The sequence below is a fragment of the Zootoca vivipara genome, chromosome 5 (assembly GCF_965207765.1).
Source record: "Zootoca vivipara chromosome 5, rZooViv2.hap1.1, whole genome shotgun sequence".
NCBI classification, from domain to species: domain Eukaryota; kingdom Metazoa; phylum Chordata; class Lepidosauria; order Squamata; family Lacertidae; genus Zootoca; species Zootoca vivipara.
In genome coordinates this window covers 58,523,108-58,543,411 of record NC_142588.1, presented here as the reverse complement: position 1 = coordinate 58,543,411, position 20,304 = coordinate 58,523,108, and the positions used below count along the sequence as shown (strand labels likewise).

At 42.7% G+C, this 20,304-nt stretch overlaps 1 protein-coding gene across 12 annotated transcripts in view; it reads left to right on the top strand.

Annotated features, from left to right (window-relative positions):
- The window catches only part of KIF1A (kinesin family member 1A), a 114,544-nt gene extending 100,508 nt beyond the window's left edge, over nt 1-14,036 (top strand). For all 12 annotated transcript variants that reach the window (XM_060274633.2, XM_060274632.2, XM_060274629.2 and 9 more), the window contains 11 exons: nt 549-663; nt 3,230-3,363; nt 4,120-4,181; nt 5,132-5,277; nt 5,422-5,634; nt 6,494-6,571; nt 7,229-7,353; nt 8,011-8,157; nt 9,634-9,826; nt 13,041-13,159; nt 13,489-14,036. In XM_060274633.2, coding sequence (XP_060130616.1) covers nt 549-663; nt 3,230-3,363; nt 4,120-4,181; nt 5,132-5,277; nt 5,422-5,634; nt 6,494-6,571; nt 7,229-7,353; nt 8,011-8,157; nt 9,634-9,826; nt 13,041-13,159; nt 13,489-13,531 — 1,375 coding nt within the window. In that variant the 3' untranslated portion in view covers nt 13,532-14,036. The remainder of the gene's footprint in view (nt 1-548; nt 664-3,229; nt 3,364-4,119; nt 4,182-5,131; nt 5,278-5,421; nt 5,635-6,493; nt 6,572-7,228; nt 7,354-8,010; nt 8,158-9,633; nt 9,827-13,040; nt 13,160-13,488) is intronic.
- Nucleotides 14,037-20,304: the final 6,268 nt, after the last annotated feature.

Here is a 20,304-nt window from a genome sequence, read left to right as displayed (position 1 = left end):
CACATTCACTCTCAGAGGGCATGTTTAAATTACACCCCAAGATAAGTAGGGAACAGATCTTTGGCTTTACCATGGCAGTGTAAGCAGAAACATGTGGTGACTTTTCTGCTAAGCCATAATATTCACAGACAACTTGAAACTTGTTTATTGCCAATTCTAGATGAGAGAATGCCACCTGCATGCAACTTTCTTTCTATTACTGTGTCCCTCTTTCTATGTCTTTCTGGCACCCCATCATCTCATGGCTTAAATTTTAACCTTAAAACATACCCCAAATCACCTCTGCTCATATGCAATATTAAAAACAACAACCGTGAATTCACAGCACAGAAGTTTCCCTTGAGGATTCCCACAGATGCCTTCACTATTGCTGTTCATAATGAGGGGGTGTTTTTGAGCCACAGCACTCCAGGATGGCTGCATCCATTCAGCACAAATATGTCTCTCTGTGTGTGCATGTTTGCGTACTGCTGCTGATGCAATTCTCACAGTTTGGTGGTTGATGGTAGTGTTTATTTTTAACCAACCATCTTGCTGTCTCTTTGCAGGACGTTTTACCAGTTTGAAGCGGCATGGGATAGCTCCATGCACAACTCTTTGCTGCTGAATCGTGTCACCCCATACAGAGAGAAAATCTACATGACCCTCTCGGCGTACATCGAGGCAAGACCCAGCAGTGTCTTCCTAGCATTTCCTATAAATAGACCACACAGAGCTGAGTTTTAGAAAGGGGCTTCCACCTTGATTTACTCCAGTCCTCCCTGTCTTAAGCAGTCTCATAATTCCTTGTGATTCTCAAACTAATATGGGGTTTTGGAAGACACTAGGCTAACATAGCAATACAAGAAGCCCTTACGCCAGCATTTGCTAACCTGGTACTCTCCAGATGTTTTGGATCACAGTTCACATCAGCCCCAGCCCAGCATTTTACCCTGAGTGATAAAGTCCATTCAGATGTTGTTGCTGTGTGGTTTGTTTTGGGGAGCTGGAATGTCTTAATGAATTGCCCCCATGTATTAGTGGGAAGTTCTTAATGGGGTGCGCATAGGGTTGCCAGACTCAATAGAGGACAGGACTTCTGTGCCTTTAATTGCCCTGCTCTCTTTTGAGTCTGGAAACCTTAAAGAGAAACCAGCAGACCCTTTGATTGGAAATTAAACAAAGGGTCTACTGGTTTCTCTTTAAGGTTTCCAGACTCAAAAGAGAGCAGGGCAATAAAAGGCACAGAAGTCCTGTCCTTATTGAGTCTGGCAACCCTAGGTGCACACCTCCTATCCATGAGTAGGTGCACCATGCAATTTGATTGAGCAGGGTTCCAGGTCATGTAGAATGCCTACATGCATGCAGTTACAGCTACATAGATCCCTCTTTCAGACTAATGTATAGAGGTGGGACAACATCAGGAGCAAGGGCAGCATGTGCAGCAGTCCTCCCCTCCATGTATTTAAGGTACATATAGAAGAGTGACTGAATGGACCTACAGAGACTTGCTCAAAATCATCCAATGAGCTTCATGGCTTAACAAGCATTCAGACTCGGATCTCCCACATCCAAGTCAATCTGTGGGGCAGCCAGTGTGGTGCCCTCCAGATGTTGCAGGACTACAACTCCCATCAGCTTGGCCATTGGTCAGGAACGATGGGAGTAGTAGTCAAGCAACACCTGGCCATTCCTGCTCTATCCACTAGACCACAAGACTTTCTTACTTTTGGATAACTATAAATGATGGGCATTGTCACCATCTGTTTATGAAAGTCTTTCCCTAAACAGGAAAGTTGGACAAAAGCATTCATAATGTATTGTGCCTGAAATGATTACTAAAAGCAGCAGTATTTGGGAAGCAGGGTAGACTCTTAAACTGAAGTTAGCTCATCAACAAATGAAGCCACCAAAGCCACTGCTTGTCAAGAGAATAGAAAGGACTGCCAGTGACTAACTGGGGAGAGAGCCTGAGGGACCATTTTTAGTATGCAGTGAGCATCCTTCCTAGCAGAGCACAAATGTCACTGCCCGCTTGTTGTTTCCAAAACTTGTCTTATTTTAATAACACTTGTAGGGAAAGCAGCTCCTCAGAGTCTTGTTCTACTTTTTGCAGGAGTTTTCCACCCTGCTGCCAGCGGAAATCTTTTTGCAAGTGGATGCTTGTTTTAAAATATAGTACAGCTCTAAATGTAATGATAAAATGATATATGATTTCCCACAATTGCTTTTGTGGCAAGTGACATGAAATGCAGCTGCAGTGGGTGGTGTGGAGGAGGCCCTTAAAACTTCACTGGGCCATTTTTCTTCTTTAAATATCTCCCCCTGCCAGCTGATTTTCAGTCAATGAAAGAGAGTGCTCTTTTTCTAGAAAAAAGAGGTGCTGGAACTCACTATGAACACCTCCCTCGTTGTCTTAGAATGGCAATGGTGCCCACCTATGAGGTGCCAGAACTGAGTTCCAGTGAGTTCCAGCTGAGAAAAGCCCTGATGAAAGACACATATATTTTTTAGAGGGAGCCTGCAGGGAAAGGGTTATGTACCTCTTGGTTGTACCTGGCTGTCTTCTGCTAAGGCTTGCAGACTTCATTGACTGCTTTTTATTTTTTATTGGGAATTTTGTTTCATTTCTAACACCATCATGTGTAATTTGACCTTACATTTCTGGCATAAGAAGTGCAATAAAACAAAGATTTTATTGTTGTCTTTTATGCTTGATGTAATTGAATGTAGAGTGCCTTGAAATTCTAAAAAGAATGAATGCTGTTATAAATTAACAAATCCAAATTATAACACTGGCCCATGCTGGATGATAGCTCTATGATATATGATACCTACCTAGGCATTTGCTATTGGAGCAGAGTAAATAGTGAGGGTAGGCAGGCAGTGAGTGACACCAGTGAAACGCTGCTGCCTGCAGTATAACTAACTGATATGCATAAGAAATATTGTTGTTTTTAACTAAAGATGGGGATAAAGAGATACTTGTACTCTGTTAGGTGCCAGGTTTCTAAAGCAAGCAAGGATTCCTTGTAGCTGTGTGTACAAGAAAGTGTATATAAGACTGTAGTTTATGAGAGTTGCTCCAAATAGCAATGATATAAACATCTATGGATTATTAAGGATACATGCATGACATCATTGGGAAACCTGCTGCAGAACATCATTTTGCTCTTGAAGGCAAACTCACACCATCTGAGAGCCTTTCATTGTGTACCAAAAAAACCTAGCAAGTATCCTCCTATTTTAGATGGAGAACTGCACCCAACCAGCTGTGATCACCAAAGATTTCTGCATGGTCTTCTACTCCAGAGACGCCAAACTCCCTGCTTCTCGATCCATCCGCAATCTTTTTGGAAGTGGGAGCCTTCGAGCCTCAGAGAGGTAAAGAAGTCTCATTTCCCGTTCTGCTGGCAGAATAAGAGCATACCTCAAAGAAGAAAAACTTTTGATTTATTGGAAATAATGCATATAAGTCTAGATATATACATAGGGGTTACCAACTAATGTTTATAAGTTAAGAACATAAGAATAGTCCTGCTAGGTCAGGTCAGTGACCCATCTAGTCCAGCATCCTGTTCTCACAGCGACCTACTAGATGCTCATGGAATGACCACAGGCAGGACTAAAGCACAACAGCAGTCTCCCAGCAACTAGTATTTTGAAGTATACTGCCTGCACAACCATGGAGGCAATAGCCATCATGGCTGGTAGCCATTGATAGGTTTATCCTCCATGAATTTGTCTAATCCTCTTTTAATTCTGTCCAAGTTGGTGACCATCACTGCCTCTTGTGGGAGGTAATGCCATGATTTAACTATTTAACACTGTGATGTGTAAAGAAGTACTTTCCTTTGCTAGTGTGGCGGGGCTTAACATTGCAGAAGCCATGCTGGTTATGCTTCAACAAAGCTTGTTCTCTCATATTTATATGGTTATTCCTTCTTTAACAATACTGTACTTTCTACCAGTTTTCTTAGGACAGATGTAAAGCTAACTAGACGGTAATTTCCAGGATCCTCTCTGGATTCCTTTTTAAAAATTGGTATTACCTTGGCCATTACATTTAATGTGCCACAGGCACATGAAGGTCATTCATTTCAACACCATGCTCTGATGTTTCACTCTTTTTCCTTGCAGTAACCGTGTAACTGGGGTATATGAACTCAGCCTTTGTCGGGTGGCTGATACTGGCAGTCCAGGTGAGAAACTTCTCTTTGGCTTTGGCTCCACTTCCTGGTGGTCCTAATTAGCATTGTCATCATGACAGGCCCATAGGGGATGCTGGGGTTGTGCTAAGAGGAAAAGAATGTAACATTAGGAGAGTCAATTTTACTGTTGCCATAAGACTTACTTATTTTACTTGAATGAATATGAGTGGCTCTTTGCATCTTAACACTTGAATCGTAAACATCCACAGAAACATATCTGTCCGCAATGTCAGTGCAACGTAACTTGAAAACTGCCCAAACATCATGCTTTTTGGGCAAGTGTTGTGAAAACTAAGTGTTGAACTAATAATGCACCATTCCTCTGGTTGCATTTTGAGGATTTGGGGCAGAGGGGGAGGGGAAGGCTGCATGCCTAAACAATATGATCCCCTAAAACAGGGGTGCAGATCTAGCCAATGGACTGGACCCTTACCTTCCCCACCCATCACAGTCCATTTTTAACAGGTAGGTTGGGCTGTCCCACCAATGACAACATCAGGTGACAACGCTTTGCAAGGAGAGACAATCAACTGATCATTAGCCCCTGCAAAGTTGCATCTTTACCTGATGAGGGCAGATGGGCACGGCTTGGTCAAAATGACCTTGCCAACCCAATGAGGATTTAAATCTGTGCAAAGGCATTTGTTCTGTTAGTTATTATATAGTAGATAAGAACTATGGACTCCTATGTAGAAACCGCTTTACCACTAGTACAGTATGCTTTGTGTTCATTTCTCTCTTCTTTTTTAATTGTGGAGTGTCTTGATGGGGAATATGTGCAGTTGGGAAATCTGCTTTAAAAGAAACACTGCCCGCAGCTGCCCTGAAAAGAGAACCCTAAGCCCAATCCAGCAAAAGCATGACTGGAGCATGCCTAAAACATGCTTTGCAGACTGGGCATGAGCAATGCTGAATGCAACCTGAAACTTTGTCCTTTGCAGGCATGCAAAGAAGACGAAGGCGTGTGCTTGACACATCTGTGGCATATGTGCGAGGCGAGGAGAACCTGGCAGGCTGGCGGCCCCGTAGCGACAGTCTCATCTTGGATCATCAGTGGGAACTGGAGAAACTGAGCCTCCTGCAAGAAGTAAGACTTAAGCCCAGCGGTCCTTATCTATGTCCGTGCTGGCGGGAAGCGTGGGAAGACATGAGGTGTATGGATTGACCTCTGTGTGAGATGACTCTCTGTAGATGTCTGTGACCTTACTTAGCCAGAGGTTTATTTCCACAGGTTGAGAAAACAAGGCATTACCTGCTTCTGCGTGAGAAACTAGAGACAACCCAGCGCTTGGGTCTCGATTCCCTTTCCTCAAGCTCCTGTGAAGACTCAGATTCCCGCAGTACATCTTGTGTCTCCTCTCCAATCTCAGCAGATGGTACCCCAGAGGGGAGGAATTTGCCACTGGACACCCCCAGTGAGAGGCAGAAAGAACTTGCCGTCAAGGTATATGTTATTCTGGAGCAACACCATGCCAGTTACATCTTTGTCTTTGGTGTGGGATGGGAATGGCATCACTAGAACCTGCATTCTCATGGTGCCCAAACTGCTGGATAACGGTTGCAAGTCTCAGCATTGCCTTTTGTTTATGAAACAGATGGTCTTCCCTGAGTGTGAGCAGGAGCTGAGGGAGGGAGTGAAAATGAGATTTCTGAGCAGAGGAGATTGTGGTCTTGCCGTAAATTTCTCTGTGCTGGTTTCGATTTTTCACATGAACGATATTGTCTGCCGTGGGAGGCTTAGAGGACATGCCAGTTGCAAAGCTAGGCAAGGGCTTTAAGGTCTCCCTCTGGCAGAAACAAAACAGCAACAGGAAATTCCTGTCTCCACCCAGATCCAACTAGATCCAGTGTCACCTTATGACTAAATTATATAATAACAATATCCCCACACATCATCTATATCAAACTAGTTGCAAGGTGGCACTGTGATACCCAGCTCTGTTTAAGATGTGGATTTTGTGTGTGCAGTATATGTGATGAGGGTGCATGTGTGGTCCATATGTGTGTCGACTGTTGTGTGTGCTCTGTATGTGTGCTGTATATATAGCGTGTGTGTGTGTGCGCGCATGCTCATGTATATACTACACAGTGGCCCTGCCCATTGCTGACATGCACTCTTGGAGATGTGGTAGACCATCAATGTGGTCCTCAGACTGGAAAAAGGGTTTACTATTCCTGCTCTACAGCATTGCTTAGTATAATAGTTAATTCTGTCCTGGTCAGGGCCAAGCCTCTTTTTACAACCTGTATCTCTTAATCTCTCTCTCTCTCTCCCCCCCCCCACTGAAACATCTTTTCTACAGTGCTTGCGCCTCCTTACACACACATTCAACAGAGAATACACCCACAGCCATGTCTGTGTCAGCGCAAGTGAGAGCAAGGTAAGAGAAACTCTGTGCTTTTGTGGGGTGCCCTGTCACTCAACAAAGATGTGTAAATACTGATAGAAATGGTGGTATGAAACTGTACCCACAGTGGCTAATTAGCTGTCAGGCAGGTGGCACTTTTCTTTCAGGAACAGACAGGTGTCAAGAGCTGACCCTCTGTGGACAGAATTGTTGGGAATAAAAGTGCATGTTGAAAAAAACACCCCATGACTATGTCCTTCTCTGGGAACGTACAAACAGAAGAGGAAGGGCTGTAGTTCACTGGTAGAGTTCATCCTTTGCATGTATAACATCTCATATTCCACTCCCAGCATCTCTTGGTAGGCCTAGAAGAGACCCGTCTGAAACCCTGGAAAATTACTGCGAGTCAGTGTAAACAATACTGAGCTAGGTGGATCAATTGTATCAGGCAGCTTCCTATGCACCTAGAAACCTTTGCCACAGTGCCATATTTAGGAAAATAAAAGGCATAGGTACCGCAATAGCTCATTGGGCTGTATGCAAAAGTAGTCAAGTAGACCCACTGAAAATAGTAGACATTAACTTTTAATAGAAATTGACTTGGATACTCATCCTCACCTTGTACTTCTTAGTTTAGAGAGGCCTGTGGTAAAGCAAGCAGCTCCAGTGATTAATTCTTTTTATGTACAGCTATCTGAAATGTCAGTGACTCTGCTAAGAGACCCTTCCATGCCAGCCCTTGGTGGCTCCACCTTGACCCCCTCCTCCACCTGCCCATCATTGGTTGAAGGACGGTACAGTGGCACAGATGCCAGGTGAGGAAGATGGCAAAGCTAAGAATTTCTTTTTTATATATAATATTTTTTATTAAAATTTTGTATAACATGAAAACATAACAAATTAGCACAACAAAACATCGAAAACATCAAAAAACCAAAAACAAAACAAAACACAACAATACAAGCAATAAACACATACATCATCTTGTATCATCTTTTTAAATCATTGTCCCTTTTGCTTCCCCAACTCCCCTCTATCTGATTTTCATTTTAAATTCATCTGTAACAGTTTCTATTTCATTACTTTTAATTTTCATCATCCCATATTTTTCTTAATTCATCTTAATCTCAGCCTTTTATTTGTATCTCAATTTCCTGCTTTATAATCTCCTCTTTTCTCCCTAATGCCTTAACTTCTGTGTTTCCCTAGATGTTCACTTTCAATTCTCAAAAATAATTCCCTAAATATAATTTGAATTTTCTCCAATCTTCCTCCATTCTTTCATCTGCTTGATCTCAGAGTCTTCCTGTCAATTCTGCCAGTTCCATAAAGTCCAGCATTAAAAGCTAAGAATTTCAGATCAGTTTACAGACACATTTATGAGCACAGTTTCAGAGGCTGTGTCAACTTTTTTTTTTTAAGGAGGCCAAAATTGAGTTGGAATTACATACCTACCTGCCTTTCCTTTGCAGAACTCTGCAGCTATCTTCAAGGGCAGAAAGCCCTGAATTTGAGCCCACAGTTGAAGGAGAACAAAAGAAATCCCCCACCTGTGGGCCTGAAGATGAAAAGGAGACCCAGCGCCTTTTGGTCCCTGATATTCAAGAGATCCGGGTCAGGTACAAGTTATAGGCTTTGTGGAAAGGATCTTATTCTTGTCTAAACTGAAGGGCTCATTGACCTAAGTACATGGTACATTTCTTTTCCTCTGTGCCTCTTCCCTTGGCAAGCAATTGCACGGTGAAGAATGCAATAATTAACAGGAGTGCATTCCTTTTGAATTTAGCAGAGCTATTTCTAAGAAATGAAAATGAGTTCTGGGCAAGACCCTGCAAGCAAATCAATTCCTCCAATAGATCAGAAAATAGCTTGTTTTGTTATGAACTAAAATTGGACCCCATTGCTTCTTTGGGAGCGACAGTGTCCACTCTCTCCTTATGAGCTCCCTAATATCTTTTTATAGAGGGACGCAGGTGGCGCTGTGGTCTAAACCACAGAGCCTAGGGCTTGCTGATCAGAAGGTTGGCGGTTCAAATCCCCATGATGGGGTGAGCTCCCGTTGCTCGGTCCCTGCTCTTGCCAACCTAGCAGTTCGAAAGCACGTCAAAGTGCAAGTAGATAAATAGGTACTGCTACAGCGGGATGGTAAACAGCATTTCCGTGTGCTGCTCTGGTTCACCAGAAGCGGCTTAGTCATGCTGGCCACATGACCTGGAAGCTGTATGCCGGCTCCCTCGGCCAATAATGCAAGATGAGCGTCGCAACCCCAGAGTCGGTCACTACTGGACCTAAAGGTCAGGGGTCCCTTTACCTTTACCTTTACCTTCTGGCAGGGGTGGCTTGGAGAGGGTGGGGTGTCTTTCTCCTTTTATTTCCCTCCTCCCTTCCTCCCTTCCTGTCACCTGAAATATGACGGTGCCAATGAACCAGGTGGCCTGGAGGGAAAGGGGAGGAAATACAAAACAACTATCTGACTTTTAGAAGACATCGGAAGGCAGCCCTGTTTAGGGAAGTTTTTAATGTTTGAAGTTTTAACCTGTCTTTAGTGTTTTGTTGGGAGCCGCCCAGAGTGGCTGGGGAAACCCAGCCAGATCGGCAGGGTATAAATAATAAAATTATTATTATTATTATTATTATTATTATTATCTCCCTCACCTTGCCTTGCTGCTGCCCAAACAGCAGCAGCAGCCATTGGTAGGGCAGGTTGTGGAATGGAGGAGTTCTTCCTTTGCTCAGATTAACATCCAAACTAGAATGTAACTCAGGGGTGTAACATTCCACATCATATGGAGCATGAGCAATGTCAGTGACTCATGTTATATTTTGAACCAAGGAATTGCACAGTCCAGTAATGGCATCACATGTGCCATCTCACTTAACTTAACATGTGCACCTCCCCACATGATAGGGATCACCATGCAGAAATAGAGAAATGAAGCAAACAAGTCAAGAGCATCCACAAGTGTATAACTTATGGGGCAGAGGGAGGAACAAAGGCACAATTCTGATGGTACTAAGAAATCTTTAGAAATCAATGTGTGTGGTGCAGTTTTTATGCAGATACAAAGCATGGTGCCAATTTGTCTCCTCTGCAGCCCTATTGTCTCCAGGAAAGGCTACCTGCACTTTCTGGAGCCCCACACAAATGGGTGGGTGAAGCGCTATGTGGTTGTGAGACGCCCCTATGTCTACATCTACAACACCGACAAGGACTCTGTGGAGAGAGCAGTCCTCAATCTCTCATCAGCTCAGGTGGAATACAGTGAAGACCAGCAGGCGATGCTGAAAGTAAGGACAACTTCATAGGTTGGGCAAAATCAGAGAATCCACAGCTAGTGCGTCTGGGTAATTTATTGGAGACTGAGCTGTAAGGGAAAGAAGAGGCCATGGCAATGGCTAAAATCCAGGAAGAGTGTGAAGTACAGAGAAAGGAATGACAACAGAGCCAGAGAATCTTAATTGGCATAACCAGACCTGTTTCTGTACAAGCTACATCTAGCCTGTCTGTTGAGAGCAATTGCACCTGATGATATCAGAGTCTCCTCCCTTGAATGTGCAGGGGTGCAAGACATTTATTTATTTATTATTACGGTCGAGGGCCAGCTCTTAGAAGTAAAATAAAATAAAAATAAAATAAAAATAAAACGGATCCCTTTGAAAAACAGTTTCTGGGAGCATAACGTATAAAAGTTGCTTTGAACAAGATTTAAAAGAAAATTATTAATTATATAACAGTGCTAAAAGTTAAACCCTTAAAATAGTGGCTGCAGAAAGCTGAGCCTAGCTCGCTCGGGGTGCCATTGAGGAAAAAATCAGACGGGCTGGGAAGAAAGTCTGTGTCTGCATATTTGGGCACAGAATCTGGCGGCCGCCCTGGTTGATTTCAGGTCTTTGCCTAGCAAGAGCAGGTTGTATAATTGCTTTTCCGGGAGGCTTGCTAAGCTCACCAGTATGGGGTCCAGGATCTCCCTTCGAGCTTCTTCATATAGGGGGCATCTGAAGAACAGATGCTCAGGGCTTCCTATTTCCCCTAATGGGCATACGCAGAGTCTTTGGGCGTATGGGATTTTTTTGTAAAGCCCCTCCAGCACAGGCGTGGGCAATGCCGCGCTTCTGGCAAGTGTAAAAGCCCTTCTTGTGTTTTTTGACAGGAGAAAGGAGAGGTAAGGTGCCGGGGCGGCTATGTATCTCTCGATTTCTCCAGTTCTGTATTCAGGGCATCTTGAGCAGTCCTGCTGTCTTTCGATGTCAATGAGTCGTTGTCTGACTGTTGCTTTAGCTTGCCTTAGATCCATCCTTAGGAGGGCTTGGGGGGCAAGGCCCATATTCTGGAGAGAGTTCAGAACCTTTAGCTGCCAACCGGACTGGAACTGGTCACATAGGATCAGTGGGGTTTCAGATTTAGAGCCAGCCATTTATAGATTGATGATAGGCAGATTAGCGCCTCCACTCTCGTTGTTCCCGTTTCGAGTCTGACCCATGCGTTGGATACGCATTTGGGGACGTGGAGGAGGGCTCTGAGGAATTTGGATTGTACACGCTCCAAGGGAGAGAAGGAGGAGGAGGACGGGCCTAGAAAGGCTCCATAGAGGAGCTGAGCCAACGTTTTGGCCTTAAATAGCTTAAGGGCCGCCGGAACGAAGAAGCCCCCTTGAGTTCTGTAGAATTTGAGGATACAGTTTGCGGTTTTTTCCACTGAGCTTCCAATAGATTTTATGTGCAATTTATTGGATCCTGTGGCCTGTACTACCATTCCGAGATATTTGTAGTCGGAAACCTGCTCTAATCTGTGTCCTTGCAGTACCCAGCTTCTGGGCTTTGATTTTTTCCCAAACGCTATTACCTTAGTTTTTTGGTAGTTGATTTTGAGGCATTCTGTTTCACAATATATAGCAAGCCTCCTTAGTGCCCTTTTAAGACCGATTGGTGTTCTGGATAAGATGACCGCATCATCGGCATATAGAAGGACCGGGATGTGCCGATTTGCGAGCTTTGGTGGATGACAGTCTATATCAGTTAGTGCAGCTACTAGGTTGTTAAGGTAAAAGTTAAAAAGTAGTGTAGCCAGAAGGCACCCTTGTCTGACGCCCTTGTAGGTTTTGATGGGATCTGTTAGGTGCCCTTGGTGGCTGCACCTAACTCTGAGGGCCGTATTTACGTGGAGTGCCTGAATTAATAATAGGAGCCGTTTGTCGATTGATGTGTCCTGCAGTCTGTCCCAGAGTCTGGTTCTGGACACAGTGTCAAAGGCTGCTTTGAAATCTACGAAGGCGGCGTACAGAGAGGCCTGCTCTCTTGATTTGTATTTGTCTATAAGATGTTGTAGCGTTAGACAGTGATCCAACGTGGACCGGCCGGCTCTGAATCCCGCTTGTTCGGTTGCAAGAATGTCTTCCTTCTCTAACCAGTCTGAAAACTTGGTGAGGAGGTGCTTTGCATAGAGCTTACTGGTCACGCTTAGTAGGCTGATCGGCCTGTAGTTTGCTGGATCCCGTCTGTTGGGGGTGCAAGACAGCTAGAAACACATTCTGCAGGTATTGCAGTTAGTTTCAACCTAACACTTTGGTCTACTAGAAACAAACCAATGAACCGACAACATATTTGATGTCTTAAGTATGGTTTATGGGACATCCTTTTATCCTCAGCCATGATTTAACAGCAGTGCTGCTTCTTAGAGTCAGAGTGGGACCAAAGGCAAAAAGTGAGCAGGGCAATGAAGATACAACATTCTACATTCCAGCCACACAAAAGTCAGAGGCACCTACACCCACATATCTTTCCACTCCACACCTGGGCAAGCCAGAGACATTACCCACAGTTCAAGAACACATTCCAGCCAACCAAAGAACTTGAGGCAATATTGCAGCCCACCTTGTTAGAGCCTGAGGAAATGTGGGGTGGGGTGGCCTGGGAGAGTCCTGAGGGCCAGATAGAGAGGGTTGGGGAACCACATTTGGTCCCCAGATCTGAGATTCTCCCCCACTTCTTTAACATCAAAATATATATTTTCCTTTAATGACATTGCTATGCTCATGACTTCTCCAGTCCTGAGCAAGACCTGCAGGGAGGAAGAGGGATGTGGGAGGTAAGAGCTCTCAGATCCTATCCCTCTCCTGTCTAGTTGTGCTTTAAGTATGAATAGGAACTGAGTCTAAAGCTGAAGTGGAGTGGACATCTGGGCAGGATGATTCTGCAGGTAGACCATATAAGTAATAGCAGTGAACACTTTGAAGAATGGACGTGTCCTCCAGGATGAGGACAGAGAGCCTGACACCTACAACTGTAAAGGGAACTGTGATTTACACATCTAGAGAAAGAAAGTGTTGAATTGTCTTGCAAACTATTGGGGGCGGGGGCTGCTGCAATTCCAGTCATCGGATCTGGGACCATCTGGTTTGGCCAGTAATATACGGTATGAATTCATTGCATTCTACTGTATGCCCCTTTGTATGCTTCTCCTCTACAACTGAGTCTCACATGCAACTTTACACCCCTGTTTTAGACCCCCAACACATTCGCAGTGTGCACTGAACATCGTGGGATCCTGCTGCAGGCAAGCAACGACAAGGATATGCATGATTGGCTGTATGCATTTAATCCTCTCCTGGCTGGATCAATAAGGTAACTGAATAGCTTAAAATCCCAAACCCCTCTTGACCAGAATTCTTCAATCTTGGGGGTCCTGATGTTGTTGAACTACAAGTCACCTCATTCCCAGAGAGTTTAGCCAATGCTCAGGGATGATGGGAGTTGTAGTCCCACAATATGAGGACCCAACATTGAACAACACCATCTTGAATAAGAGCAACGTTCAAGGTTTCAGCTGAGAAGTCTGAGTTTGTTTGTTTGTTTTTTGTCTCTTTGAACATGGATTGGGATTCTGAAGATTCCTCTACCTTATTTCTTTTCCCTATCCTTTCATTTTTCTTCTTCCTTGGTTTATCTGACAGGTCCAAACTGTCTAGGCGGAGGACAGCCCAAACCAGAATTTAGCCTAAAGGGCCGCCCATCTCATCAAACCAAGTGAAATAATGGGTGCTGTTTGAGGGTCCCCATCTTTACATTTGGATCTCTTCTGTCATTCATCTCGCCAGATGCCTGCGCCACAGAGTGATCCATCTCAAGTTACAGCTTCATTGGCCAAATTCATTTCTGTTGTAACTTTAGAAGCCTGGTACACCCTGGAATCCTTGTGCACATGTGATCTTCCGCCCATCTCTTTATTGGGTGACCTAGGTGACATATGACCACTAACAAAGCAAGAGTCTTTTTTTAAAAAAAAATGATTTAATTTTTAAAGCAACTGTTCAATTTAAGGAGAAAGGAATCTGTAAAAGTGTGAACATTATAAAACATGTTACTCAAAGGAGATAAAAGTGATAGGATTGTGTTCAGCTAATTCATAACTTATTGACATTTTACTTGATAGAGCAAGAAAGAGTAGTATGAGATTATATTTATAAAGTATTTATTTCTATTTACTTCACTGAAAAATGTACATTCTGTTTATCATGTGGTGTTGTTTTTTCCACCTACGCACATACATTATGCTGCATCTCATTCTGCTAAAAGAAAAGATGTGGAAGTGAGTCAATGTAGTGATGGGAGAGGGCCCTGTCAGCTTTTTTGTGAGCCTATCTTGGTTTTCTTTCAAATAATGCACTTGCTGCCTAGCACAGGTATCCCCAAACTTCAGCCCTCCAGATGTTTTGGACTACAATTCCCATCATCCCTGACCACTGGTCCTCTTAGCTAGGGATCATGGGAGTTGTAGGCCAAAACATCTGGAGGGCCGCAGTTTGGGGATTCCTGGCCTAGCAGGTTTCTTCTCCTTCTTTTCAGTCACCTAGCCAATGTTTCTTTTGTTCAGCTAAGGGCCGAACTACATGTTACATGCAGATATGTATAACATTTCCCCCAATGTTCTTCATATAATGAAAACTAGCTTCAGGAGACTGTGATTAGAAGTGAAGGAATAGCAGTGAAGCTTGTGGGGAAGCATGTACCTATTTTTCCCCATTGTATTTTTTCTTCTCAAAACAGCCTCTTCCAGATGCCCATTTTGAGCAGAAGATTAGCTGGTAAGGAAGGGATAAAACGCCCTCTCCCTTAGCATTATTTGTTCCCATGAGCAACCTCCCAAGGTTGCTTTTCATTTAAAGAAACAGTCAACACCCCCTCCCCAATCTATCAGTGGGATGCTACTGCATCTGCATGTAATACCGAAATTGACCTTCAATCTTAATAGGGATGTTTTGCTGGAGGTGAGTTCATGTTTCCCCCAGGAAAGGAATGGTGGGAGGGGGATCTGCTTCACTCTTTCCCCATCGGCCATTATTCAAGGCATCGGAGGAACAAGTTGGGCCACTTTATCACCATTCTTGTCGCAGGCAGTGTTCAGTAAGTTCCTGTGACACTCACACAACCACATCCAACACAGCAGTTGAAATAGTAACAGTTGCACTATCTGAGAGAAGAATTGCATTTTTCAAGGTACTTAATAAAAACTCTCACAGTATTTAGGGAACACTTGGGAGAAATACAATATCTGCTCAGCAGAAGTGCATCTTCAAGGGACAATGCCTGGGCTTCCCAGAATAAGTGAAAAACTACTGTATGTTTATTATACTCAAAACTGATTGTCTGGAAATACCCATTGTCATTTTCTTTTAAGAGAAAAGTAGGTTTGAAATAGATTACTTTATGTAGCAAGACTGATAGGACCCTTGTATAAGATTGGAACAGTGTGTTATAAGAGACCTCATTTCACTCTTGTATCTAGTGATACGTTAAAAGTCTCCTTCAAAAATACACCTGCATCTTAATCAATTATTTCTGGTAAGACAAATAGTCAATTTTATTTCAAATTTGGGTAAGACAAAGTAAAACAAATAATAGTTTTTTGGCACCAATCAATTAAGCACGATTCATATCTGATTTTAAGAAACTCCTGTTAACTCTTTATATATAGGATCCTATTTTACAGCGCACTCAAATCAATATGTAGTACCATAGTTAATCCCCATGGTTTACATTCCCTTTATGCATAAACAGCAAAATTAAATACCCTTGGTGGCAACTTTGGTTCATTTTAACTTCCCAGCCTAAGTCTAAAGATTATATAATTAAAATCCATAACTGATTCTCAGTTTGTAATCAGTGGTGATTATTACTCTCTTATCAGTGTCTGATCTAGTAGAAGCCTTTCAACAACGAAATTTGCAGTCACACAGCAACCAACTAATGAATTTCTCTGAAATGTCCTAAGTGATTATCATGGTATAAGTTCACAGCTACCTTGGGCTACATTGAAGAAATCATCTGAACTTATTTTTAAAAAGAACAGGACAAGCACAGCCCTGAACATGTTTCTTGGAAGTAAGTCTTGCAGTGTTCAATGGGGCTTACTCCCAAGTAATTATGCACAGGATTGAAGGCTTAATTATATAAAATAATTTCTTTTCTTGACTCCCTCTGAGTAGATGAAGGCTTTCAGAGGCTGATGTTCAGACTTGCCTTTTGAAAATCTGTCCTAGAACAAGGAAGTCATATATAGGATCACAACACTTATCTTTCATACAAAAACACAACTTTAAAAAATATTTTACTTCATTTATGTCCATATCAAATTGTCAAGAGATTTAATTACCAGTATGTTAGTGGCAATGGATGAAGAAGTTGTGTCAGTACCTTCCTTGTCCATACAATCAAGAAATGCAAAAATGTACAGTATATGTAACTTTGCCTTTTGAATGAAGAAGTAGAGCTTGGAAGAGCTGCATTTTATGGGGAGTGGTAGACTGATAAGGGGCATGGCTTAGGTCAGCCAACCTGAAGACCATGTTCCCGACAGTGTGAACGACAGAATTGGGCTACAGTCTGCTCTTGCTCAAGAGTTCCATGTTTCTGAGGCCAGCAAACCTGCAGACAACATGACTGACTTGAGTTAGGGATCAAAGGCTTGACCCAAATCCCCTAAAAATCAAAGGCAAGGTTTGAATCAGGACTTAAATGCAATGACAAAAAATAATAATTGTGAACTCAACAAATTGACAGTAGCTTAATGGAGATGATCCAGTCTCCAACTAGCATGGATATCCTGAAAGGATGATTGGTTGGAATATTGAACAGAGATCTAATGGTCCATCATAGTGTTATTTAGATAAACCAGCATATCATTATGTTTGGCATATTTTCTGCTGGTTATGGCTTTATCCATTGCCAAAATGTCAAGCCACATTGATATAGTTATCAACCACTCTTCAGACAATCTGAGAAGAGTCTCCACTGATTTACTGTTATTTTACTTAATTTGAGATGTAAGATTTTTGAATGATCCTTTTATTAATTGTTTAATTTCAAGTATCATCTGGACCTTTATTTGGGGGTAAAAAAACAGCATTTCTGAATAAAGCATATTTTGGAAGGTCCTGCAAGAAAAGGAACCTATTAAATGAAGAATAAAATACTGACAGGATGGACTTCCATCTCTGCTCTGTTTCACACAACCATATCATCATAATTATCTCAAGGTGGAGGCTGGTGAGAGAAAATAATGTTATACAAGAAAAATAATTTCAAATTATGTCATACTTATCCCGTTCCATAGATTATATATTGGTTAGAGACTGGTCTTCAGTAACTGTAAAAGCCAGTGTTATTTTGTTCACATAAAACTCTTTCCCATTCCAATAAATTATTGGGGAATAAGGAGCTCGCCTAAAATATCAAATGCTCTCTGAACTGCCCTTCAGTAGGGGGATAGCAGAGCCCAGTATAAGTACCGTAGTCTTATAAATTATCAAGGAGCAACAGGAAAGCAGAGAAACAAGTAAAAGCAACACAATTAGTTAAGAACTGTGGGACTAAGAGGTGATCGCTTATCCATATGGTAACATGCAAAAGTGACAGCACAAGATGTATAACTCTCTAATATGCTCTTACTGTTTCTTTCTGTTGTGTGTTCAATGAACTGTAGGGAGGATCACTATCATTCATGAGCTGTGACTCAATATCAAGATCTTACTATATAAAAACGAAGGTTGTGGTTACTTTTTATTTTTTATTAATCTTATTTTGCCTGTGCTTCCATTATCTCTAGTTTGTCCACATGAGTTCTTCCTGTGACATCATCTTCAAATGCTGGGAGACCATTTCTCTTGCTTTGTATATATGTGATTGCTGTGGGCACACCCTGTACCACTGTATAAATAACAATACTGAAGTAATCGAGTCTAGTTTTCTTGATGTCTTAAAGCTATTGAGTGTTGGAAATTAGGGTCTTCAACTGTTTGTGTACACTTAAGGCATTGTTCAGTTAAAGAAATAAATGTGGCATTTATGCAAATAGTGGACACTCTGTTCTTGACCTCTGGCTTGTTCTCTTAACCAAATGTTGTATTGTTTCATCAAAACAGAGCATTCTTTTTTTGGGGGGGGATTTCAATTCAAATATGGAAAGTACTATTTTCCCAGTTCGTACAAGAGAAGCTTTCCTTTAAATATTCTGGTCTATAACGTTGATGGCCAGTTGGTGTCCATGCCCTGCAGGCCACACGCCAGGTGAGAAAAGTGCTCTTCTTATGCACAGAAGACAATTTTATCTTGCCATAAGCAGCCCCACCGATTTTTTATCAAAGGTACACACTTTCTTTTTAAGCTTCAAATTGTTTTCAGAAGTCATGAGAGTGATATTTTACACATTGGTGTTATTTTAAAGATGTCCAATGATCTCCAACATGGCTTACAACTTACTAACAAAGCATATGACTCGCCATTCCAAAGCAGTTAAGACAATAATTTATTTTATTTAGAACACTTCCATTGTGTTGTTCACCCCATAGTCAACAAATGCACAACAAGCAGCACAATTATATATTATATAGACCATCTTAAAAGGAGAAAGAAAGAATATCATAGTGTTAAAAATCGGGCCAAAGTAACTTTAAAACTGGCACTTAACATTAATGTGGTCACCAGATAAACATGTTTGGGGACGACATTCCATATTGACAGAAAAGGTCTTGTCCCTGGTAGCCACTCGCATAAACTTATGAAAGTGGGAAGCACCCAGACCAGAATTTTTGCTGACAATCTTAATATACAGGCAGATGCATATGGGAGGTGGACTCTCCTAGTTCCTGGCTTTGTAATACCTATGTGACCCAATGTGGGTCAGAGCAAGCCTGGAGGATGGAGGATGACAGGGAGATGAAACAACAGGGAGATGAAAGAAAGGAGGAAAGACAGTCCGCTAACTAGGGCAAAAGGAGAAGAGGAAGCATGGGGGTTATCAGAGCAGTTGTGGATTGATGAAGACTTTCCTCTTTCAACATACTTTTTAAGTTGAGATTTTTCACAGTCTGCTTCTGTGTTGGAATTGTTTTAAATGTGTTACTGTTTTGTTGCTTGTTGTTTGCCACCCTGGGCTCCTTTGGAAGGAAGGGCAGGAAATAAAATAAATAAATAAATAAATAAATAAATAAATAAATAAATAAATAAATAAATAAAAGCACATGCTCTACCACTGAGCCTATGGACCACTTTGTCAATATTAAATACCCCTCCAACCCAGCATCACAGGACACCATTCCTTGCAACCTATGGCACCTCTGGATAAGCCATAGCAAGACATAGCAAAGTGAAAGACATAGCAAATATTTTTTTCTAACTACAATTCACTTAATGTAGGGCGGGTGGCCAGTTGCAAAAAAGGACAGGGCTCTGTTAAAGTAGACCAAATACAGTATCCGTCTTATTCAGCATTCTGTTCCGACAGTGGCCAACTAGGGGATACAACAGCTACTTCAATTCCCCTTTCTACACAACTACTAAAGGTGCAGGAGCAACGTCTTCCTTTGCCTCTAGCTGTCCAGCTAGAGCAAGGATGTGCAAAAGGTAGATTGGAATCTACTGACCGATCTCTGTGAGAATTCCAGTTCATCAGCAAAGATTTTGAGTCTCGATCGGTCAAAACCAAAATGGGCTCCCCCCCTTCTCAATTAGGTTGCTGAGATTCCCATTTACTCGGCATCCTGTGCTCTCCCACCACTAGGGGGCTTGTCTACACTTCTTGCCTTGTCCTGTGCCTAGAAAGCACGTCGCTTTCCCACTTGTCTCGTGTTTTAGGCACTGTTGCGAGCGGCTATGCCTTTGCCACACCGCCCCCCCCCCCAAAAAAAACCGCTCGCTCTTTATCGTTAAATCAAGTCTCATCCACACTTCCTCTTGCCCTGCAGCACGCTCAGACATTATCTAGTGGCAGCTTCATATTGTTACAAAGAAGTAACCAATCCATCCCAGCGGAGGGGGAGGAGTTGTTCAAAGTACACGTGTGGGGATCATTAATTTGACCTACACGGCCTTGTCGAAAGCTTAACATGAAGGGCAAGATCCTCCGCCACGCAGAACCCGTCGTCCTCTTGGTGCCCCGTCAATATTTTCCACCTCCCGCTATTGCAAAAAGCATCTCACTGCAGAGAGGAAAAGTAACCGGGAGAAAAGCAGAACGCGTCGCGTCATCAGAGCGATCGAAGAAAAACTGGCGGGCCCGCCCCTAAGGAAGATTGGCAGGCACCAACTCCGCCTTGATCCTTTGAGCCATAGAGATAGGAATAACGGAGACTGATTTACAACCTTCTAGTCCCGCCCTGCAGAGCGGCTGGCCTATGAAAAGGCCCGCGTTTCTTTTGGTTGTTTTCCCCCCCACGTCGATTGCCATCTCTGCTTCGTACTGGCGAGGCTGCTCTAGCCACGCCCCTCTAAGG